This window comes from Macrotis lagotis, chromosome 4 (genome assembly GCF_037893015.1).
Source record: "Macrotis lagotis isolate mMagLag1 chromosome 4, bilby.v1.9.chrom.fasta, whole genome shotgun sequence".
NCBI classification, from domain to species: domain Eukaryota; kingdom Metazoa; phylum Chordata; class Mammalia; order Peramelemorphia; family Peramelidae; genus Macrotis; species Macrotis lagotis.
Genome location: NC_133661.1, coordinates 263,484,105 through 263,508,855, shown reverse-complemented (window position 1 = coordinate 263,508,855; position 24,751 = coordinate 263,484,105). Strand labels below are relative to the sequence as shown.

Genomic DNA, 24,751 nt, shown 5'->3' with positions numbered 1-24,751 from the left:
CCCGCCACCCCCCCCATCTCTCCCTCTTTCTCTCCTTTTCTTTCTCCCCCCCTCCTCTTTTCTTCTTCCCCCTCTCTTCCTCCTATTCCCTCCTCCTTCTCGATCCTCCACTTCCTTCTCCTCCCTCCCCTCCTCCTTTCCTACCCCCACTCCCGGCCTCTCTCTCCCTGCAGAGGAGGCTCGGCCTCCCAGAACCCCTGCCTTGCCTGGCCGAGCTCTGAGGCTGGCTAGATTGGGATAGGCGCCACAGGCAACCAATCAGCGCGTCCTGTCCGCTCCGCGCTTTAAGGCTGGTTGCAGGGAGAACAGAAACCAAGTTCCCCAGCAACAATCAGCATCCACCCGGAGAGAGCCCGGGGAGGCTGCTCCGAGCCCGCGGCTCAGTGCCCGGCGCTCCCACCCATCCACCCTTCTCTCCCTCCTCCTCCTCCTCCTCCTCCTCCTCCTCCTCCTCCTTTTCCTTCTCTTTGCCCATCCTTCTTCCTATCCTCTCAAAACTCCTCAGCTGAGCTCCCCCTACACCCCATCGTCTGCAACTGAGAAAGAAAGAGGACTTCTAGAAGAGGGAGGGGGTCGGAAACCTCCCCTCCACTCCCTATCTTTAGCTCTGGTAGCGCCCCCCCAATTTTCCGTCTCCCTCTCCTCTGCGCCCCAGGTTGCTCACTCGGGCCAAGCGCCAGCCATGTCTATGCTGCCGTCTTTTGGCTTCACCCAGGAGCAAGTAGCCTGCGTTTGCGAGGTTCTCCAGCAAGGGGGGAACCTGGAGCGATTGGGGAGATTTCTCTGGTCCCTTCCTGCCTGCGACCATCTGCACAAGAACGAGAGTGTCCTCAAGGCTAAGGCCGTGGTTGCCTTCCACCGGGGCAATTTCCGTGAGCTGTACAAGATTTTGGAGAGCCATCAGTTCTCGCCTCACAACCACCCGAAGCTGCAGCAGCTGTGGCTGAAGGCTCACTACGTGGAAGCAGAGAAGCTGCGAGGTCGACCCCTTGGGGCAGTGGGGAAGTACCGGGTCCGCCGAAAATTCCCTCTGCCGAGGACCATCTGGGACGGGGAAGAAACGAGCTATTGCTTCAAAGAAAAGTCTCGAGGTGTGCTGCGGGAGTGGTACGCACACAACCCTTATCCTTCACCCCGGGAGAAGCGAGAGCTTGCTGAGGCTACCGGGCTGACCACTACCCAGGTCAGCAACTGGTTTAAAAACCGGAGGCAAAGGGACAGAGCAGCGGAAGCCAAGGAAAGGTACACAGGGCGTTTCTCTTTGCTCTCCTTACCCTTCTGCCCTCTGCAACTACCCCATTCCTACCCTTTACACCCTCATCTCCTTTTTTCAGAGCATTGCTGTCAGGAACCGCAATCTCCGAGCTCAGATAGAAAAAGAAGTTCGTGAACTTGGATTTAGCCTGTCGGGCAGTCAATAAGGAACGAGATTAATTTTTAGTTGTTTTTCCTCTGCAAGATTGTGTTCAGTGGGTGTGAGTTTCAGGAATTATTTGCACACAGTTTGTTTCTCTTACCCCTAACCCACTCTCCTCTCACCCCCTTGCGAGCGAGTGGCTGGAGTGTGTCTGGGAGAGGAAGAAGACTCGAGAAGAAAGAGAGGAGAGAGAAATAGGAGAGTGTATTTTTTTTTCCAGGATTAGTAAGTAGTAAGGAGAGAGAGCCAGATATTTAGGGGGTGGGGTGGGGTCTTACTGAGTGATAGGAATCCCTGGTACCACCTTTTCTCTTCCCTTCCTTGTTGAGTGGGATTGAATTTTGGGGTTCCTAAATCTTCACACTCACTCAGTCTCATTAAGACTAACGTCTTCATTTCTCCCAGGAAAGTCTTTGGGAGAAAGGTCGGGCGGTTTCACTTCACATTTGTAAATTTTAGCTGTGGGCGGGTGGAGCTTTAATACAAAACCCAGAGAGAGAACTATGTGGAAAGGCAGAGGCGACTTTGCTGACTCTTAATCACAAGCCCAGAAACAAAGCTACATCCTTGCGCTCTTCCACAACCAGGGAAGCTGTGGATCTGTCAGCACCGCCAGCCGGAGACTAGGAACTCAACAGCCCCACTCTTTGCTTGCCCCAGAGATCAGAAATTTTTATGAATTTTTTCCTACTGATCCCCGCTAATACTCCCCACCCCCTGACCTCCTTCCCTCATCCATTGTCTTTGGAGTTTCGAGCTGAGATTCAGAATTGGGAGGCAGCTGGAATAACTCAGCTCAGTCAGTGGCAGAGAATTTAGTGAGCCTTTAGGATTTTTTAGGAAATCAGAATACATCGGTTGCTTACTTTTCTTTTGTTCACTTCCCTAGCTTGGTGCCAGTACTCTACCTAGTTATTTTGATCTGGGATGAAAGTGTCGAAGTAATAGAAGTTGAGTTGAAAGAGGTCAGCAAGGCGGGAAGAGAGGAAAGGAAGGGACGAGAAAGGGAGGAAATAAATGGGGGGGGGGGGCTCAGAAAGGCGGAAGTGAAAGGGAGCAGTGAACTTAAACAGGACTTGGGACAGGTCCACCCGTGGCACTCCGAAGTCACAAATGTCTTGACTCAGTGAGAACTTCTTGACATGACCTCTCTGGTTTTTATCAGGGAGGAGGGAGGAGGGATTGGGAATTTTCGAGTGGGGCGTGAGGGAGATGGCATGGGGACAAAAGCTCTGCGATTCCAGTTAGACTGAAGTTACAAAATCCTCCAAGTCAGGCCGCAGGGCCCACTCCCTGATGAAATCAGAAATACTGGCTTGGGTCCCTGTGTTTACTCAGGTCACTGCACCGCCTTGGGCACTACTTCTCCATGACCTGTCCCTTTTAATGACAAACGCCAGACAAATATTAAAAGTAGGTATTTAGTAATGTCCATCCTTCTTCTGTTCTGCACTATGGAAAATGGGTATCTGACTGGACCAACAAATTTTTCTCGGGCTAGAAATTTTCTCTGATTTTCTTTCCCTCCTAACTTTGAAGGGCTGACTGGAATAGTTGAGCTTAAGCATTAAGTGTTACTACCACTGAATGTTTATTTCAGAAGATCGGTCTATGTGATACAATTTTTTGAAAAACCTTTTTAACCTTCACAAATATTTTCCTTCTGAGATCTGCAAGATTTGGGAAGTATGGGCTGTAGGGCCTTGTAGGGGACTCAAACTCTTCTTTCACAACTCTGATTCCACTGTGTTCTTCCTCTGGTTTCTTTTGTGACTTCTGATAAGGGGTGGGTGAAGGAAGACTTACTTTGTGCAATTATCCTTTTCCTTTTTCCTGTTCTCTTTCTGCATTCCCTGCCTTTCCCTCTTCTTATTCCTTTCCTCCTTCCAGTCTAACCATATGTTGTTGTTCTCTGTTTCTCAGGGAGAACACTGAAAACAATAACACATCCTCCAACAAGCAGAACCAGCTCTCACCCCTGGATGGGGGCAAGCCACTCATGTCCAGCTCGGAAGAGGAATTCTCACCTCCCCAAAGTCCAGATCAGAACTCAGTTCTCCTACTCCAAGGCAACCTGAGCCATGCCAGAAGCTCAAACTATTCGTTGACCGGCTTAACTGCCTCTCAGACAGCCCACAGCCTCCAAGGGCACCAGCATCAGCTCCAGGACTCCCTTCTCGGACCCCTCACCTCTAGCTTGGTGGACTTAGGCTCCTAAAGCAGAAGAACTTCTGGCCCATGAAGAACTAGTTGAGTTATCCACTGATCAGCAACTAGAGACATTTGTAAATATAGAACAGGAACAATTTTGCAGCGCATATCTGGGGAACTTTATGCATCAAGGAAACATGGACTGTCACAAATAGCCTTTTTAAAAAAGGTCAACAAAAACAACACTGCTCTCAAGAAATAATCTCTCCTCCCAATTCTTATTACTTTTACCTATATTCCCTTGTCCCTAAGTGCTGGTGCAAATCCCCAAACTAACAGAACTTCAAAGACCTACCAGTTTATGCTACTGATTCTATCACCTTAAATTAAGTTTTTAAAGAAAGCACACAGGAATTACAAACTAGTTGGATTTCGATTCTTTAATTTATTTATAATTCCTTTTTTAAAAGGAGAGAGGAAAAAGAGAAATCTGATGCAAACAAGAGTCTCTACCATTGGGGAATTGGTTGAATTCTTAAGCTGAATAGGAAAAAAATGCTCAAAATCTTTTTTTGAGGGAGGAAATTAAGTTTACATTTTTCATATCTAGTGTTAAATGATTTCAATTTAGTTTAAAATAAAAAAGTATTAGAAAATCAAGTGCCTAAATGTCTTAATGCACATATATAAGGCAGGTAGAAATAGAAAGTGACCATTGCTTTTTTGTTGGACATGTAGAGATTTTTTTGAGGGGGAGGTTGTTGATTTTCTTTCTGTTTTTTTGGATGAACTTTTGAAATGCATCATTGTGAAGTATCACAGTTTCCTGGATGTTCCTTCTTATGCCCTCAATGCTTTCATATCCAGTAGTATACTCTTGCTAAGTGTTTCTCTTATTTTTAGTTCTTTGCTTGGAAAAGTATTCCCATAAATCTGGTGACCTGGTATTTGTTACTCAAAATGGCATGTGTTTTTCAGGGTTCTTTTCTATTGTACATAAAATAGCCTAAATTAAAACGTAGCAGAGCATCAGGAGTATGGTTCTCTTTTTCAAAGGTGAGTTTTGTGTTGCTGTCATCCTAATTTTAAATATACAATTTTTGCCTTTCTTACTCCTGATTATTTGGATTGTAGAACACTTTGAAGGTCATTATTTGAAGGAGTTGTAGGACCTGGTTTTGTCATATGACAGAAAAAAGTAAACATAGCTTTCTGGATAACCTTTTTAAAATATTTGGAAATAATACTTCTGGAGTGCTCTTCTTGAGAATATTTATGTGTTAATGAAGGCACTCTGTGTCAAGAGACCTGTTGACAAGACTGAAAGTAACATTTATCAGACAAAATTAAGAAATCAATCAGTAGGAGTAACCATGAATTAGGAATGGTATGCAAGCTAGCTTAACAGAAACCTATGTGCACTTGCTATAAGACTATGTTTTGGAAAATGCCAGTAATTACATAGACTCTTGGTTATTTTTATTGGAGGGGGAGGGTGACCCAGCCTTTATGCTAAACTTTAAATTTTAGGGAGTGGCATTATTTATTAAAATTATTTGCAAGATTATTGAATTGGCTGTTTCTTGATTTGTAAAATATGGTTCCCCAAGGACAGCCTCTTCCCTCTCTGACCTGAGTTTTATAATCATGATTTTTCCCCCCTTCCATAAGTAGCAATATTTACATATTCATTTAGTATGCTGACTTTCTCCCTCACCCTTGAGAACAATCCAAGGGAGTGGCAACACAGTGAATGGAAAGAGTGCTGGATTTGTAGTCAGAGAACCTGTCTTCAACTCCAAGCTCTGACGTTTCTCTTCAGTGTGTCATTTGGGGGCACCTCACTCGACCTCTCTCTTTCATCTCTAAAATGAACGGATGGGAGATAACTTTAAGATTCCTTCCAGCTCTAAATCTATAATCCTATGAATTTGGGGGAATGGAAAATGAAAGTTTCTTATTAGAACTAGTTGTTTGGAGAATTAAAATGCTTTATTTGTAGTTGAGGGAAATGGTCTTAATTGTTAAGTGTTATTATAGAAACTTTTGTCTATGAAATAGTTTCTCTTTCACAGATCCATAATTTGATCAGAAAGGTTCATTTGGATGGTGGGTTCCTAGTCCCAATCTCCCTTGCTAAGCGTTTAGGATCATTAAGTCACTGTTTATTTAAATCACTAGGGTGTTTATTCTCCAGGTCTTGGGCCACGGAGAAATGCCACCCTCTGCAGGAGGGACTCTCACAAGGGGAATCTCCGTCCATTCTTTACATTCACCACCCAAAACAAATATCCAGCACAAAGATAGTTTTAAATGACCCGGACCAACTTCAAAGGACACCGAGGAAATCTCCCTCGAAAATGAGGAAGGGCCAATTACTTTAATTTTTTACATGCCTTCTCCTCCCCTTCTCTCTTCTACTTCATCCACTTTCTTTCAGCTCAGCTCGGTATAATTTTAGTAGCGGGAGATGCTCCCTGTGACTTCTTGACAAACGGAGGAAAGCGAAAGTCTCGTCTTCTGCTCCCTCAGTTGGTGAGTCTTGGAAATGCCAGGCAATTTGTAGAGTAGTCGAACTGCCCTGGTACTGTAAAAAGGCCCCGTGATTACTGCTTGTAAAGTCGTTAAAAGAGCAATTTTCTGTCACAGCAATAAACTCTCTGTAAAAATCCCTGGCTCTCTGGCCCAGAGCAGGCATATTCCAGATGTGTTTAAAAAGAAATTGCACAATCCCTCCCTGTTCCTCCAGGAGACAGGATGGCAAAGAAGGTGAGAAGGCTGGAGATGGCTTTTGTTTTCTCCTCAATAATTTCCAAGACTTCAATCACATTCGAAGAAGTGCTATTTCCCCCCTCCAAAGAAAGGAACCTTCCAGAAAGGAAACCTATAAAGAGAAGTGATTCCATTCTCTTATTCAGTGAACCTGGCTGCTTCAACTTATTTTTAATTTTCCTTTCGGATTCCATTTACAGAATTAATGATGGCGTCTCACTATTAATAAAGTATTCTTGGGGGGAAAGTACCTTATAGGTTCTACTAAGTGGAATAGGGAGAGAAGGGAAAGGGGAAGTAATTTTTCTGGAAATTTTAAATAATATCTAGCTCTGAATTCTTTGACTTTAATCTTTGATTTAGAAATAAGGTTTCTGGTATTAGGGATAAGGGGACATTGCATACGTGGTTGTGTTTGAAATAACTTGGGTCAATCACAGCAATTGGAGTGGGGGGGGGAGAATTTTGAGGGACTGAGTTCCACTGACTTTGACTGTAGTCTCTTTAAAGAGAGTCTTTAAATTCGTCTTTTAATTTTTAAGTCGGAAGCAAAAAATACCATTGCAGAATTGAGGGGCCTGGTCCTACGAAAAAATAAATCAATAGTCAAACCCTTTCCCAAGCCTCCAGAAATTCGAGAGAGGAATGGATGTGCTACAGGAGGCAGGCGAGGGAATGCTTCATTGAACCCCATGCTTCTTGGAAAAGAAGTTAAAGGAAGGACGGATTGCGATGACCTTCTCAAGCTCTGTGCGGCGTAGTTCACTTCAACTTAGTTTTTCCTTCCTGGCTATGGAATCTTTGGTGCTGCCTGTGGTCTCCGATCTGAGATTGGGGTTACAGATGTAAACCATCATGTTTAAGGATGTGTCAGGCGGTCAGGTTTCTGGACTTCCACGTTTCCTCCAAAGAGTCCAGCGCCTAAGGAGGTCCTGGACTAGGTGAGACCGCCAAACAAGTTCAGCCCTACCTGCCTTTAATTCCCTCTGACTCAAAGCAGTATCGGCTTTGGAATAGCAGCTTCCGTGGCGGGGAAAGAAGCTGGAGAATCGGAGCACTGTGTCTTTCCAACTCCTGACTCCTCTGGTTTTCCCTAATGTCCCCTGCGGGCTTTCTGGAGTTAGGCGTGGGAGGCCAGCTTCACGACACACCGAATACACCAGTTTCCTGATAGAGCCTTGGAAATCATTTGTTCTAGCTTGAGGAACTGGGACTAGAACTATCCTGTGCTCGTGGTACCAGCCTGGTTACAGTGAGGAGGTGGGGTTGTGTTCTTGCAGATGCCTTCAGCATCTATATTTTAGGGTCAGTGGGGAACAGCTCTAGAACCATCCATTGTGGCCTCTGCTGGAAGACTGTAGTAGGTGGGAAATGTATAGCGATCATACCTTCTTACCTTGTGGGCAAGGTTTCCCCACCGGACCCGGCTCCCCCAGGTGCCAGTTCTAATCTGCCGAGTTTCCTGGAGGCCAGGTGGGGCAATAGATTGGGTGAGAGGAGACAGCGAAGTTTTTGCGGAGAACTCTGCTTTTAGTTTTCTGCCATTCTCCTTTAGTAGAACTTTTTAGAGACTGTTTCTTCGTATCCAGTACGCCCCTCTCAACAGAGGAGCTGACAGACCAACCGGGAACAGCTTCAAGGTGATTGAGCTTTGGCGTTTGTCAAAAGGTCATAGAAGGTTCATTTGAAGGGGACAGAGCCTATGGACCTAATCTAGCACCAAGGGTTCCCGCGTCAGCCTAGAGGAGACTCAGGAAGACTCACTCTGGGTTCGGGAATGGCTACTTTCTCTAGGCCTGTCTAGGACCAGAAGCTCCGGCCCGCAAGTGAGAACCTAAAGGGAGATTGGGATCTCTTGGATGGGAGTGTTAAGTCCGGCTACTGCTGGATCCAGTGTATCAGAACCCAGAACAAGAGGTCGGCACCTCCCTAGTCCCATACTAACAAAACGAGCTGCTTTGCATCTTTGCTGTCCGTAGCTGAGCCTGGTTGTACCGCTGTGGTGTGGTGTGGTGTGTCTGTGTGTTTGTGTGTGTGTGTGTGTGTGTGTGTGTGTGTGTGTGTGTGTACGTGGGGACTGCCAGCATTTTCTTCCCACTCTCACTGATCTTTTCCAATCCCAGAGAAGCTAGCTCCAGAGTCTATCATGTGGGAGGAAAGATCTTTATTTTCCTTTAAAATAATACAAAAACAAAAACTGAAGTTAGTAGAGGTGAGATTATTTCTTGGGCTGGGTGACCGCTTCTTATCAAAGCCCCTTGGATTCCACCCTTAGCACTGGTACAGATAAATTCACAGCTGCTCAAAATCCTTCCCCGAAGTCCCTCAAAAGCTCGGTACAAAATCCTTGGGTTCTGATTGGGACCGACAACTTGACTACTATTGAAAGGAAAGAATGACCTCGATATAGGAATGTGTAAACTAGTGTAAGCAGTTGTCTAGGAGGGAAGGAAAGGTATCCAGGAGCAAAACAAAGCCAATATAAGGGCAAATTGCAGAACAAATTTCTATCCAGAAAAGTACTACTCTGATAAGGCTATATTCCTAATAGTTTAAAACTGAGCACACACACACACACACACACACACACACACACACACACACACACACTTCAATCCAGCTGATGAAATAAGAAACCTGTTCCCCTACTGAGGATGACATTCAATGTTTTCGAGGCGCTGGTCCTTCCAGACAGCGAGAAACAACACTGCAGTAGCATTTAAAAACAAAGGAAACTAGACTCTGAGAGGCGCGTGAACTGCCCTTCGCATCAGGGTTTTAACTTCCCTCTTTATAACTTGTTAACGGAAAACTGAGAAGAGAGTTCTCAGCAGGTAGATTAGAACTACCTGAAGACTTGTTCTCTACTTTTGTTTTGCTACTTGGGTGTCTCTGACGATTTTCTCTCCTCTGAAATTAGTCAGTGCCGAGGATTTTACCTTTACCGAAAGGCTTAAGACATTTTTAGAAGTGTCTTGCTTTATATCATTAACTAGATTATTGGGGGGGGGGGAGTACCCTCCACAACTTAATTCTGTTCTGAGAAAAGTTTAACTTTAGATTTAAATATTGAAATATCTTTGAATTATCTACTAACTGCAACACTGGATTAAATTAAATGGTACTAGTTGTTTTTTTCACGTCCCTTCCCTCTCCAGTCTTCATAAGAAAAAAAAATTAAACTACCCACCTTTTTTCCAAGAATAAATAGGAAAGTAAAAATGTAGCATTTTCTCTCTTTCTGGTTGGCACTACCCCAACCTCAACAATACGGAAAATACATTTTTATCCCCCTGAAACATATATATATATATTTATCTATCTATCTATATATATATATATATATGAAAATGGAACACAATGGATTTAGAAAGTTGGATTTATTATTTTATTTATAAAATTATTTTAATCCAAAATTTTAAAATTAATCATTGTTTTAAAAACTCCATGGTCTCTTCTTGACTGAAGATATTTTACTCAAAGAATTTGCAAGAGTGGATGATCGAGGGCTATGTTATAAAGTCCGTTAAAATAAAATTTTTTAAATTGTCCTTGACTACGTTTTCTTATAATGATTAATTTCTTCTGAATCTAAAAAAATCTTAAAATTCATGGGAAAGATTTGACTATCACTAGGAGAGAATGCTAGTTTTATGTCAGTCAGTTCACAACCTTAACTCTACCCATTTCTTTATAACCTCTACTGGTGTTTCTACTTACAAAAAAATAATCACTTTGCCTCTCCTTCCACTTTTTTATTTAAAGTATCCAAATATTATAATAGCTACTTTGAAAAGGTCCTTTTCTAAGTATCATTGATAAATGTAAGAAATGTCCTGAACACCAGAGAGGATAGATTTCAGCCAACAATATACCTATGGTCAAAAATTTTATTTTTTCTGTAAACATCTGTATTCCTAATTTTCCCCCTTAACATTTGAAGCTTTAAAAAAGGGAGAAGCTTTCAATGTTATCAGAATATAAACTTTCAGTTTGAAGCTAAGGATCCAATTACAATCCAGAGATACATTTGTATGTGTCTGTGAACCATGGAAATAGTACACTGAAGACAGTATTAAAACTACACTCACATAGAATACACAGGACAGCACACAGATAGGAAATATATGACAAGCAGGTCTAATGAAAATTAGATTGTTTAGAAAAGTCAATATGTTTTAGTATCTATATAATGAAAGGAACATTTAAACAAGGCAACTCTTGTCTCTATCTGCAGATCATATGCTGTGAATGCTTTCTATGCATTACAGATGCTGTATAAACATAATATACTTCCTCCTGAAGTTCTTGATTTTAATTGAAGAATAATATTGCTTAGGGCTCTACCTCTAAGTACAAATAGCTTGTCTAAGAAAATCAGTTCTGGGAATCTGTAACCAGTGACTATTTTTAAAATAAACAGATGGATTTTTCATAAAGAAGTCAAGGAAGATTACTTTACATATAAGTATCTCTTGATTTCTGCTCATAAGAAAACCTTCATGGAAAAATTAAAATGCAAAGAATGACAATAATAGTCCCTTTTCTCTTCACTCTTTAAAAAAAATGCAACAAAACAATATAGAATGACTAAAATCATAAGCCGTTGTGCTTAACTATTTCTCCCAACATCATCTATAGACACAAACCTCAGTCATTTGCTTCTCTTCCTTTCATTCTTTTTTTTAAATCGAAAAATCTAATCCAATTTTAAACAAGGCCCAGTTTTTATTTAGTTTCACAAAGCTTAATAAGGATTATTTAAGCAACCTTGAAAAAGAAACAAAACTTGCTTATAGAACTTTCTCTGTTTTGGGGGGAATCATCTCTGGGTTATTTTTGAATTGAAACAGTATAGCCTATTTCATGACATTTCTATTGCCTTGGCCAAACCCCAGTGCCACTAAGGAGTGTTCATCTAACCCCAATGCCTCCATTTTGACTGCCATTCTCTTATTGACTAAACTATCTGGCATGAATACCTAAATAGAATGTTGGGACCTTTCTCAGTTCTGGGACCTTGTCTGACCTAGAGACAGGAGATATTAAGTCATGATCCATTGCAGTGGTTCTAGTCTCTAGCTTGAAAAGTAAAATTCAATAAAGTTGATAGGATCAGAGTTATGAAGTTGGAAGGGGCCTTAGAGGTCACTATGTCCAGTCATTTTACAGATGAAGAAAATGAGGGTGAGGGAAGAAAGGTTACCCCGATGCCAAAGGTGAAATTTTAACTCAGGTCCTCTGAATCAAAATCTAGGTCTTTTAACACTGTTCTTTCCTACTTTGCTTGGATAATTTTGTCTGATTGTAAGGGACTTATGACTTTTATTTTTTTTGCTGGGGGGAGGGGGGAGAAGGGCTAGATTTTACTTTTAGTTCTTCTCAGAGGAATGAAAGAGTTAATTTGTTTTCTGACAGGTTTCAGACTGTGTGCAGGTCAGCCAAAAAAAGGAGAGGAAAAGGAGAACAGCCCATGATTAATTCTACCTGTTTTTCCCATGAGCGATCACCTGCTCCAGGGGTCATGAATAGCAGGTAGCTCTCCCTTCCCGGGCTCTGAGAGGTTCGTTTGTTTGGTGACAGCTGAGTGACAAGGCCTGAAACCCGAGCCCGCCGCCCGGCCTGATGTGGGGATAAAAACCCTGGATGTTCCCTCAAACATTTCAGGAAATGAAAGTTGTAATGCGATCCCTACTGCGCCCACATCTCCCCCGGCCAACACAAAAGCTCAAAGGAGCCTTCTCGCATTGAATTTAGCCTGAAGTTAGTTGATGGAGGGAAAGCGGAGCCCAACCAGGAGGGAGGGAGAAAGGGAGGGAGGGAAGGAGGGAGAACAGAGAGGCAGAGAGTCTGGGCTGGCAGATGGAAGCAGGAGAAAAAGTCTGGTTCTCCCTGTCCCTCCCCACAGAGTTCTCCCCAGCTCCCCAGCTCCAGCCCCCCCCCCCCCATCCGGCCCTGCAGAATCCTAGTTCACGGCAGACGGCGTAGGCTGCTGGTGCCATCTCATTTGGTACAGTGTTGAGGGTCAACCTGGGCTACAATAAAGAAGCCCCAATTCAGTACACTTTCTGCCTGTTGTGTAACCCCAGATTAACTGCAGTTGGTGCAGGTGTCCAATACTGCTAATTGCTTCCCAGTGCCAACAGAGTGAGGTCTCTATTTGGGTTGGAGTAACATAAAGTCAGGAACAGGGGCTTTGGTGGGAGGAGGGGAAGGGGAAAAGGAGGAATCTCTTTTAGTGGGATTAATGCAATGACCTTGACCCTGGGCCGAAAACAGAGCTGACTGCTGTACTCTGTCCAGGCCTTCTGATTGGTGGGTTAGAATTCTCCAGTCAGAATCTGTGGGTTGGGAGGATTTACTGTTCTGAACCCATCTTATGCTTTCACTCTCCACTCCCTGTCCTTATGATCTTTATCCAGGTTTGGAGGAGTCACCATCCATTGCTCCTCACAGAATAAGTATTGTGAGACAGAGCTGCAAGTGTCAATGGATTCCTTGGAGTACACCTGGCATACAGGTGAAGGAACCAGGAACCAAGTCCTGAGGGTTTACTCCAACACCAACTCCCATTCAATCTCTGGTCTTCAGTCATTCTAAGACTGAGCTAAAGAAGTGGAAGGATATTAGCTAGAGGGAGGGGAGAAGAGTAATGGAGTTGTTGAAGTTTCTTTTAGGCGACCAGTATTCCTTGTTTATGGCTGGTTTGGTCACATTTTCAACCATAGAAAAGCAAGAAGAAAGAGGTTTTATGCCATCCTTGGTGCCTTTTTCCTACATAGTTAATCAGTTCCTACCTCATATAATTTCTTTCTCTATAATTCTCTCATACAGTCCCCAATCATATAGTCACTGCCCTAGGTCCTCTTCAATTCTCAATCCATTCCCCATACAGTTGCCAAGGTGATTTTCCTCAAGTGAAAGTCTAATGTATCTGTTTAGCTTATGAAGCTCTTCACCATCTGACCCCTTTCCATCCTTCTGGGTCTTTAAGACACTATTCCCTTCCATGATCTCTATGATCTATTTGCTGTTCCCTAAATAAAACACTCCATCTCTCAACTTCATGTATTTTCACTGGCTGTCTTCCACACCTGAATGATCTCCCTTTTCTCCTCTGAGTTCCTTTTGGGTGGAGATGATCTTGGGTTCCTGAAGACTCTGGAAAGTAGTGCAAAGTCACTATACTTAAATATTCAGTTTCCATACCATTAGGACAGTGAATTAGGTATTGAATTCTTTACCCTTAGAGCCCTAGTACTGTTATACTGCATTGTCCAGGTCTTAGGTTTCCCTCCAAAATTTTTTTCTTTCCCATGAATTCATAATGTTATTCTCAAGAAAACATCTCCCTGGATAAGTAGTCAACCTGACTTACATACAGAAGACAAACCAGAGAGACAACTGAATTTTACTTTGATGGTAATTGGAAGATGTCTTGAGAAGTAGATTGAGAAAATTACCATAATTTTCAGGTGTGGCAAACTATGATCAACTTCCCCAACTCTTTCTCTTATCCCCTGGAAAAGTCCAAAAGGGCAGGTTATTCCATAGACACCTGGTAAAGGTATGATTATTCTCTGGGGGGTAATCAACACTGGAAAAGATTTAGTTGCAGATCTGGGACTATAATCCACAATGTTATAACTCTAGGGATAAACATGTTCATTTTGCAATCTTCAGTCTCCAGGCTAATTTGTATACAGCTTCCTCACCTACACATAAATTTATGTACACATACACATCTATATACATATAAATATACATTTTATTATATATGCTCTATGAATGGGCTTAAATATAGACTAGTGTAATAGAGAACATTAAACCATGAAATCAGAAGTCAAGTTGAAGTCTTGACCCTGGTACTTGCTAGCATGATAGAGGTGTATCTAGAACACTAGATCTGGAAATAAGGAACCTAGGTTTAAATCCTCACCACTTGGCTAAGAAACTTTATCTTTCTGGATCCTTTTCTTATCTGTAAAAAATGGGGAGGGTGAAGAGTTGGATCAGATGATTTCTAAGGTCCCTTCTAGCCCTATATGTTTCATCCTAGTCATGTGATATGACAAGTCAATTAACTATGAATTATCTCCTTTGTAAAATCGGTCTAATAATATTACTACTCATTCACTTATTTCACAGGTTTGCTGTGAGAAAAGCATATGATTTACTATTACTGTACAAATTAGGTCACTTATTCAAAAGGAATCTGAAACAACTGGCTGGACAGTGTTTTTAGGAACAGTTTCAATTATCATAACCAGGAGGAACATTTAAAAGCTTAAAAATAAGAAATCATTCTGAAGACTGGTGACTTACTAATATTAGGACAACAACTTGCTACTGGTGGACACTCAATAAATACTTATTAGGAGTGACTGAATAAATGATCAATTGAAAATACAGGAAGTTATTCAGGTAGAATGCAATTAGCACACTTGGAATTTAAATGAGGTCTCATGGTTAACACCTCCTGTCTTGTGAAAATCCTTAATGACCACCAGGGACAAATTCCACATTTGGATTTGTTCCCACATCTCCACTTATTTCAAGGGCATTTAAATTTGGGTTTTGTGTAAGGGGAATTCGCTTGAGGCAATGCAGCAGAGCTGAATTTCCATCTCCTTCCAAAAAGATCAAAGCAGCGCTTGAAGTTATGTTGGGAAGTTTATTCAAGACTGAGTCAGAAATAGAGGTAGAGTCAGACTACAGGAATTTAGAAGGTCCTCTTTAAGGGCAAATACAGGACCAGAGAAGTAGAATAAGATATGCTTATTGTAGAAGTCTTTATAAATGAACCAACATGGTCGATATCTCCTTCATGAAGCTAAAGCAGGATTGTTAGCAAAACAAGACAAAACAAAGCTAGACTGAGGGTCCAGAGACCAAGGTTCTAGCCTAAGCCCTGCCATTTGATGAATGACTTTGGGTGTATCATTAGATTTCTCTGGACCCCAATTTTCTCTCCAAAGTAGAATGAGGGTGTCAGACTTAGGGGTTCTTAATATTTTTTTGTCTTGGATTTCTGTGGCAGTTTGGAGATGAATATGGATCCCATTTCAGAATAATGTGTTTAAATGAATAAAATAAATTCCATAGGGTTACCAAGGAAGCCAACTATCTCAATATATATATATATATGTATATATATATATACATATATATATATATATATTGATAGATCTTTTCCAGCCCTAATATTCAATTAAAATATTATGGGTATGATGGGATTGTTTTCACTTGAAAGAGCATTAAAAATTTTTTTCCCGCAAGGCCATGGGGTTAAGTGATTTGCCCAAGATTACACAACTAGGAAATTATTAAGTGTCTGAGGTAGGATTTGAATTCAGATCCTCCTGACTCCACCATTCTAGCTTCAGCCTTGCCCTCCCCCAACATCTTCATTTCAAATCAGTTGAAAAACAGATTTAGTCAATCACTATACAAGCACAGACAAGATTCAAAGACTCAAAACTATTTCATCTTAAGTATTCTTTTCCATAGATGATGTTTCTACACACACACACACACACACACACACAGATTTCTAATATTGTTAGGAAATGGTAGGATGTTAGTTGAAATGTCACAGCTCTGGAGATGTGCCACAATTAAACATAGGCTACTATACATATTATGTAAGATGAATGATTTACACCATATTGAAAATGTTCATGTGTGTGCTTTTTGTGAGTGTTCAGTTTTCTTTCTTTTTTTTTTTTAGGGATGCAGAGAATTCAATTCAATTCAATATAATTCGACTCAAAACAAATACATAGAAAAAAGGAGAATAAAGACAGTGCAAAAGACATAGGTTGACTTTGGATTCACAGGTTTTATAGAAAGTTTCTTATAATCAGGGACCAGATGTAGGCACTGTGACTGCTTTACTGCTTAATCATTTGCATATTCTTCAGTGATTTGCATACAACTGGGACCAAGAAGTTCCAGAGCTATTTCCCTGATGCCTTCCTTTACTTTCTACTATTGCTAATAAAAGATTTGAATAAAGAAATTCTCAGTGCTTTTCCTTTTTGTTAATTTCATATGTATTAAAAAATAAGAAAATAGGAAAGGGTTCTCTATTCAGAGGAATAGTTTAATTTAAATTAGATGAAACTTTGCAGGTCTTTCAAGAAGGTTTAGAATAGACTGCCAAGCTGTAGCATATCACTTAGGAAATGAAAAGCTTCAAGGATATTCCAAAAGATAGAGTACTCTAAATCAGTTTTCTATTAATTTCAAATGAAAAATAGATACCTGGGCCTGTAGTTTCCTCATATTGTCCTTATTTCTAACATGCTTAGAAATCTACAGGAAAGAGCACTGAATTTGAAATCAGAAGATCTGGGCTCAAATTCTGATTCTACCTTTGTTACTAGTATGACCTTGGGCAAGTCACTTCATCTGTTTAAGACTCAGTATCCAAATCAGAAAAAAAGAGGGTTGTGCTCTCTGACCTCAAAAATCCTTTTCCAGATCTAAATCTATGATCCTTTTGTTCATGCCTCTTAGCTTTAGCATTTTGTTAAAGATTTCCAGGATTCAGCTGTTGAGGTAGGGACTTTAGTTAATTCATTGTGCCTCTATAAAATTGATAATAACTAATTCCACATTCATAAGCGCACAGTAACTCAGTTTCTTCTATGAAAATTAGCTAAATGCAAATGCCTGGGAGATAAGTTCCTACATAGAGTGGAAATGATACTATTTTAATTGAAAGAATTTTTCAGAAGTCTGGTAACACAATTTGCAAAACTATTTTTTTGACTTGATAAAGCCAAAACATAATGCTGCAACAAAGCTTTGTTTCTAGAGGATTTTGTTTTTTTCTAAAATATTATATACTTTGCTTAATTAAATTAATTCAACACGGGATAAAATAAAAATATAATGAGCTCCATTCTTACAAGGTCCAGTCTTTAGGATTGCAACCACATGCAAATCCTCTGAAAAGCCCTACTTGATGTCTTTTTCACCACTTGAGCCCTTGTACTGACCTTACCAGTTTTCAGGATAATGTAGGATTTGACTTGACTGTCATCTTTCATCTAATTTCATGTTCTGAATGTTTGGTACCATGAGCTTGGGAAAAAACTAATTATGATTTGCCAATCACTTTATTTTGAAGCATTTGTTACATTCAAACAGACATTTTTCTCATATTTGAATTTTAATTTTTGGGTACTTTTAATAACTTTTCTATAGAGAACTAAAGACTTGGTATAGTTTGACATACACCCAAGATGGGTGAATGAATTTCAGAGAAAGAATAAGTAGAATCACTGGTTTATTTTATTACTGAATCTGAAATTCTATGGCTGAAATTTCTATAGTTGAAGTCAGACCAAAAGACCGGAGAAACTCTTCATAATGAGATTCTGAAGACACAGAGAAGTAATTCCATTTTAAAGAGAAAGGAAAAGTTGTTTATAGAGATACCCAAGGAATTCATTATCGGCTTAGATTTTAAAAATATATTCAAAAATTTGTACACAATATACACACAAAATATATGTATACACAAAATGCAATAAATGCAAGTTCAGAGGAAGACTGAAAATTTGGGATGATAATTTTTTTTTTTTGCAAGTCAAACAAGGTTAAGTGGCTTGCCCAAGGTCACACAGCTAGGTAATTATTAAGTGTCTGAGACAGGATTTGAACCCAGGTACTTCTGACTCCAGGGCCGGTGCTTTATCCACTGTGACACCTAGCCTCCCCTTGGGATGATAATTTAAGAAGAGTAATCAAGAGGATCTTACAATATGGTAATGAGAATTAGGAGAGTTGAACACTCTGCCATTAGATGTACTATCTATAAAATACTCATAAAACATATGTCAGATGTAATTTATATGAAATTATGTGGCACAAATTCAATATTTTTATACTGTTTCCTTGCTTTGACTCTAGAGAATTTAGCATACTTGGTTTAAGCCAGAGTTTTTGGAAAGGAAGATAAATTCATTAAGTTAAGATTATCATTTATAAAGCTCTTTAAGGTTTTCAAAGCACTTTACAAATATTATCTTATTTTATCTTCCCAATAAACCTTATTACCCCCTTTTATAGATGAGAAAACTGAGGCAAATAGAGACTAAGAGACTTGCCCAGGTTTATAAAGCCAAAAAGTGTCTGAAGCAGGATTTGAACTCAGTTCTTCCCAGCTCTAGGCTCTTGACACCTCTTTACAGCTGGAGGAATTTTTTTTTCTTTGCAGGAAGCCTCCACAAAAAACTTAGAGCTAGAAGTGATCTTAGATATCATTTTGTTTAGTCCCATCATTGTATAAGATAAGAAACTGAGGCTCAGAAGGCACGTGACTTGCCCAAAGTAATAGGGTAACAACCAGATGGTAGGATTTGAACCTAGATCCCTGAACTTCAGATTTAGTGCCCTTTCCATCATCTTATATGTATCATATATGGATAGATTCTACCTGGCTTACTGAGTACACATTTTCTAGCAATTGCTTACGCAACTGGGGAGTATGGAAAGAACCAGACAATAACAGCAATCAAATAGGTGGGTAGTTTTCTATGGCTTCCAGGATAAAATGCAAACGCCTTTTTTTAATATTTGAAGACATTCCTAATCTGGGGCTAATGTATCTTTGTTCACTGAATTCGAATTACTCCTCTCTTGCAATCTACAATTGAGACTAATCTGACTTCTTTTGGCATTCTCAGTATTCTATATTCTATCTTCCAATTCCATGCCTTTGCACAAGCAGCTTGTCCCTTACACCTGAGATGGAATCCTCCTCATCTTTGCCTCTTTTAATTCAATGATTCAACAAGAATTTATTAAACACCTTCTGTGTGCCAAACATCAGTACTAGGTGCTGGGATTACTAAAATAAAAATGAAACAGTTCCTGTGGCCAAAGACCTTATATTTTCCTTTTGGAATTCTTTCATTTTCTTCAAAACTTGACTCAGGTGCAACCTCCTACAAGAGGGTTTCAAGTGCTCCCCTGAAAAACCCCCAGAATTTATTTGTGTTATAGTATTTTGCATTGGCTTAGCCAGATTCAAGTTGCTTTTTTTTTTAACTGATCCTGGAAGGCAGTGGTCATTTTGTAGTCCTTTTTGCTTACTAGGGATCAAATAAGTGCTTACTGCATTGAATTGAATGGAATTAATTTCTTCCTCCCCCCAGCTCCTTCCCTGTATCTATTTAGAAGAGCTGAATTGCTGCAGATTCACATTTGCAATTCCTGTTCAGACACAACCCTACTTCAGCAAAAGTTACTACTATATTTCCTTAGTAGGAACACAATGTTCTAAGAAGTCTTATTTCTCAGCTAGGAAGTAAAATTGACATTCTGGCTGTTCAGTTCACTTTGAGATTCTTTTGTCCTCTTGGATATGGTGTCAACAGCCCCAGTGCTCTGGCTGAAATCCAGTTCAAGTACCTCATAGGCAAACAGCACGTACACATTCTTGCCATAATTAAATGGAGAGTTCCTTTGCTTCCTGTCCTAGGTTGTGGTATGAGATTCCTAAAGGCATTGCTAAACTGATGAGTCAATCTCACCCAAGTTGGTTGTATTTTAATGGTCAAAGAAATGTATCTAAACTTTCAGGGGCTTCTCAGTGGTTTAAGTGGTTTATGATTTTTGGCATCTTAATAGCAGGATGACTGAATTGTCAAAAAAACCTATGTTTGAATCTTGGTTTTTCTTAACAACAATAACCTAACATGTATATAATGTTTTAAGGTTTGCAACATGGATTTTCTTAAAATAGATTTTCTTATTTGATTCTCATAATAATCCTGTGAGATGGGTGCTGTTATTACACATTCTTCCCCTCCCCCTCTCCTTTTACAGATAAAGAAAATGAAGCTGAGAAGTTTAAGTGACTGCAGAAGACAATTAAGGGGTTAAAGGAACTTATTATGTTTATCATATAAATAAGTAGTCTCTGATCCATGTTTACTGGTTTGGATTTTCTCATATTTCCTCTCCCATATAGAAAGACTAAATAGCATTAACATTTAAGAATTGTAAAGAACAGATTTTTGTCTATGGTATTCAAAATACTTAGCAAAATATGAAACATTTTGTATTCTAAACATTTCCATTTTCTTGTTTTTTATTATGTGAGAAATTTAAGATATTAAAAATAAAATACTTCTGATGTTAAAAAAGTTATTCATTAAAAGATATCAAAAAGAAAGTGATAGAGGTAGGTAGTGCAGTAGATAGAGCACCTGGAGTCAGGAGGACCTGAGTTCAGATTTGACTTCAGACAATTAATAATTAGCTAGCTGTGTGATCTTGGGCAAGTCACTTAACCCCACTGCCTTGCAAAAAACCCCAAAGATAAAAAAAAATAAAAAGAAAGTGATATGATTTTTGTATGGCAATATTTGAAGTGTAAATCTGATCTTCTATATGCCCAGCAATTCATCTAAGAGTAAAGATTGTGGGTGAACCAAAAGTCAGGAACTGTAGAGGGTTATCTAAGAGAAATGAATAATTTGGGGAATAAGTTTAGAATACACCACATCATTCTGACATCTACAAAAGAGGGAACTGAAATGGTAAGCATACCTAGAGGGTATGAATAAGAAATAGAGATCAACCTAATTTATTTTTGGGTCATCAGAACATATATAGTTAGTATCTAAACTCACACATCTTCTTAACTTCAAATCTTGCTCTCTGTTCCATTCACTGTTTACTTGTTTCAAGAGTATCATTTGATCTCTCTGATCCTCAGTCTGAAAAAGGGGTAGCACTAAATGATTCCCCAAGATAATTTCTGGCTCTAAATTCTAGAAATACATTTTTTGTGTGTGTATGTGTGTGTGTGTGTGTGTGTGTGTGTGTGTGTGTATGTAATAATACATATGATTTCAAAGATTATAGGGAACTCTAATATCCCTTTCATTGATCATTTAAACATCATAAGGACATATATTCAGTGATAGAAGACATCTTAGAGGTCCCCTGATCATCTGGCTTAATTCTGTTTATCTCAGTTTCCTAATCTGTAAAATGAGCTGGAAAAGGAAATAGCAAACTACTTTAGTATCTCTTCCAAGAAAACCTCAAATGAGGTCAGGAAGAGTCAGACATGACCAAAAAAAAATGACTGAATAATCATAGGATCATAGACCTGAGCTTCACAGAGATTAACTAACCTTCCCAATTTCATACTGGTAATAATTGGCAAAGGTAGGATTGACACCGAGGACTTTTTTTTTTTTTGGTTTTCGAAAGGCAAATGGGGTTAAGGGGCTTGCCCAAGGCCACACAGCTAGGTAATTATTAAGTGTCTGAGACTGGATTTGAACCCAGGTACTCCTGACTCCAGGGCCGGTGCTGCCCTTGACACTGAAGACTTCTGATGATAACTGAAAAGGATCAATCCCTGAAAAGGGATTGAGGATAGCAAAAGTCTTACCCAAAGTCACAGAGAATATTTTTTTACTTGACACAATGTTTATTGCTTTAGATGAATTTTAGAGATAACAACAACAACAACAATAATAATAATATTAATATAATGGTTAGAAGCAGCCTGTTTTTCTATGGTACTATTTTCTAGTCAATTTAATCAAAAAATCTTTCAATTTAGTGGGGGAGAAAAGTCAATCTTGTTTCACATTTGACTGAATTGATGGTGAACTATAGCTGTAGAAAGTTCACTTGGATCTCACCTTGACTTCAAAGAAAGGTCTCAACTTAGATCAGCTTTGAGTTTTTTTTTAAACAGGAAACAAGACTGGCAGCTAAATACTAATGTCTAAGGTATTCAGTTACATAGTGTCAGTGAGTGATATCAGTGTAAACGGTATATCTGTCAGCATTTTGACAGACCTAGTTATTATCTTTCCAGAAGTCACTGTGATAGCTCCCTTTTTTCTGCACCTAACCATTTGTATAGATTCATGGAATATTAAGTATCTTGCCCTTACAAATGAAAATTAAATACAAAATTTTATTTATTGATTCATGATACCTTAGAGTTAAAAGGAAGAGAGTAGGAATATGTACAGAAGTAGGCTGATAATGCTATTTATTTACTCTCTTACTAAATAATTGTGCCTAAAAGAAGCCAAATATTTGAAGGAAACTTGAAACATTCAACCAGCATTTTGTAAAATTTGGCACCATAGAAATTTAGAGATTATGTTCAGGAATTTCCTCTGTACTATCCCTAGCAGGTGGTCTATATCAGAGAATTAAAGAGCTTGAAGGGTTTGAATGATTGATGTAACTTTTCAGTTTTCATCTATGTATTGGGGCTTTTGGATGGTAATGTATGACTACTATAGTTACTCACAGCAAGGAAGTGTCAGAGAGGCAGGGGTCAGGGCAGAGTAGTAGAATAATTTCCTCACAGATTTCCACTGATTATCAGATGTTTCTACTCAGGAAACCATTGAATTTTATAGCTGGAAGGATTTTCAGGAGTCTTCTGGTTCCTTAGATGAAGAACGAATCCCCTCTACATCTTGGATGGCTAATCTTCTACCCCTGAAGACCTACAGCAATGGGAAATTCACTGCCTACTAAAGTGGTCAATTTTTGATAGCTCATTATTGGTCAGTTTTTCCTTATATTGAGCCAAAATCTTTTTCCTCATAACTTTCACTCACTGTTCCTAGTTTTGCCCTCTAGGGACTTTTACATGTTGTTGTTCAGTCATTTTCCAGTTACGTTCCACTCTTCATAACCGCATTTGGGGTTTTCTTGCAAAGATACTGGAGTGGCTTGTCATTTCCTCTCTATTTCATTTTATAGATGAGGAAACTGGGGAAGGGTTGTGATTTGCCCAGGGTAACATAGCTAGAAAGTATCTGAGGCTACATTTAGACTCAGATCCTTCTAAGTCTAGCCTTGGTGTTCTATCCATTGTGCCTCCTAGCTGCACACTTTTTACATGACAAACCTTCAAATACTTAAGATGATCATGTCCCTAACAAAGCCCTTATTTTTTTAGGTTAGTTATCTGCAGTCACTTTCTATCTGGCATCACTGTGAGTTCCCTAGCCATCCCAATAGTACTCTTCTGGATCCAGTCTAGCTTTCTAGTTTCCTTACTAAAATGTACTGCCTAGAACTGAACACAATTCTTCTGTTGTGCTCTAATTAGGACAGAATAAAGTAGGATTGGGGCAGCTAGATGCTGAAGTGGACAGAGTGCAGAGACTGGAGTCAGGAATATTTGGAATATATGCCAGAATTCAAGTCTGACCTTAGATACTTCCTAACTCTGTGACCCTGGGCTAGTCACTTAACCTTTCATCATCTGTAAAATGAGCTGGAGAAGGAAATGGCAAATCGTTCCAGTATCTTTGCCCTGCCCCAAACAAAACAAAACAAAACAAAAAACCCAAATGGGGTCACAAAGAATCAAACATGACTGAAAAATGGCCATACAGTGAGATAATTATTTCCCTTGCTCTGCATATTACATTCAGTGAATAGGTTTAAATCAGTAAGCATCTGATAAAGTTTCCAATCCAGTTTCTTCATGGATTTTGCATCTTTGGTGATGGGTCCAAGGGATGGACTGGGGGAAAAAAAGAAGCCTCAGCTAGTTGAGGGCAAAAAGCAATTAGAGACTTCCAGTCCACCCCATCTGAAAATGTTGCCAGAAAAAAAGAAATCAGACTTTATTAAAAGCTTTTCACCTTCCAGTAGCATGATTTAGAGCAGCTATCTCAGTTAAGAATCTGTACTTTGTTGCTTTGTTAAATCCACAGAGTTGAGGTCACAATTACTTTGAAGAGCTCACTAGTTACCTATAAGGAAAGCTCTGTCTCCTTAACAATCACTGGAGAATTATAGTTTAAAATATTTTTCATAAACAATTTACAAAGTGGTTCTTGGGTCAAATGTAGTCTTACCAGTGGGGGGTTGGCCATGGCCCACAATTGCTGCAGTACATAGGATATAGCCTTATCTTGCTTCACAATCTCCCATGATAAAATTGTGTTCATTGGAAACTAAAAACTGCTTTGATAGCTGAATGACTGCCCTAGAGACTGTCCTGGAGGAAAAAGAAATGTGGTCGCATGGAAAAGCATTGCAAGAATTTTGGATTCTTTATGAAACACAGTATTGTTTCCTTTCTGCTCTTGTATTAGAAAAGAGAAAAATCAGAGAGAAAAAAAGAGGAAGAATCATAGAAGTAAATGAGGTCTAGTATCTTGTTTCTGTTCTTGGGTTAGGAGTGTGAGAGGCAAGACAGATGTTTCCATTTTTTAGATAAAGACACTAAAGCATTAGTGAAATTAGACTGTGGAATGGAATTGAAAATAGTGCTAAGACACAATATATTCACATTGGAGACTGAGATGTGTTTCTGTCATGAGGATAAAAAGTTCTGATTCTTAGACTGTGGCTTCAGATTTTACACTAACATGATGGTCACTCAACCAT

General features: G+C 39.6%; 1 protein-coding gene across 1 annotated transcript; it reads left to right on the top strand.

Moving 5' to 3' along the window:
- The first annotated feature begins 306 nt into the window (after window positions 1-306).
- SIX1 (SIX homeobox 1) lies at window positions 307-9,630 on the top strand. The gene is made up of 2 exons (XM_074235948.1): window positions 307-1,242; window positions 3,341-9,630. Exons 1-2 carry the CDS (start codon window positions 683-685, stop codon window positions 3,633-3,635), a joined length of 855 nt encoding a protein of 284 aa, XP_074092049.1. The 5' UTR covers window positions 307-682; the 3' UTR covers window positions 3,636-9,630.
- The last annotated feature ends 15,121 nt before the right edge of the window (window positions 9,631-24,751 follow it).

Bases quoted from the DNA above. Each gene is read 5' to 3' on its own strand.
- SIX1 (XM_074235948.1), top strand. From the start codon at position 683: ATGTCTATGCTGCCGTCTTTTGGCTTCACCCAGGAGCAAGTAGCCTGC. The intron at 1,243-3,340 runs GTACACAGGGCG...TCTGTTTCTCAG, and splicing joins GCAGCGGAAGCCAAGGAAAG to GGAGAACACTGAAAACAATA.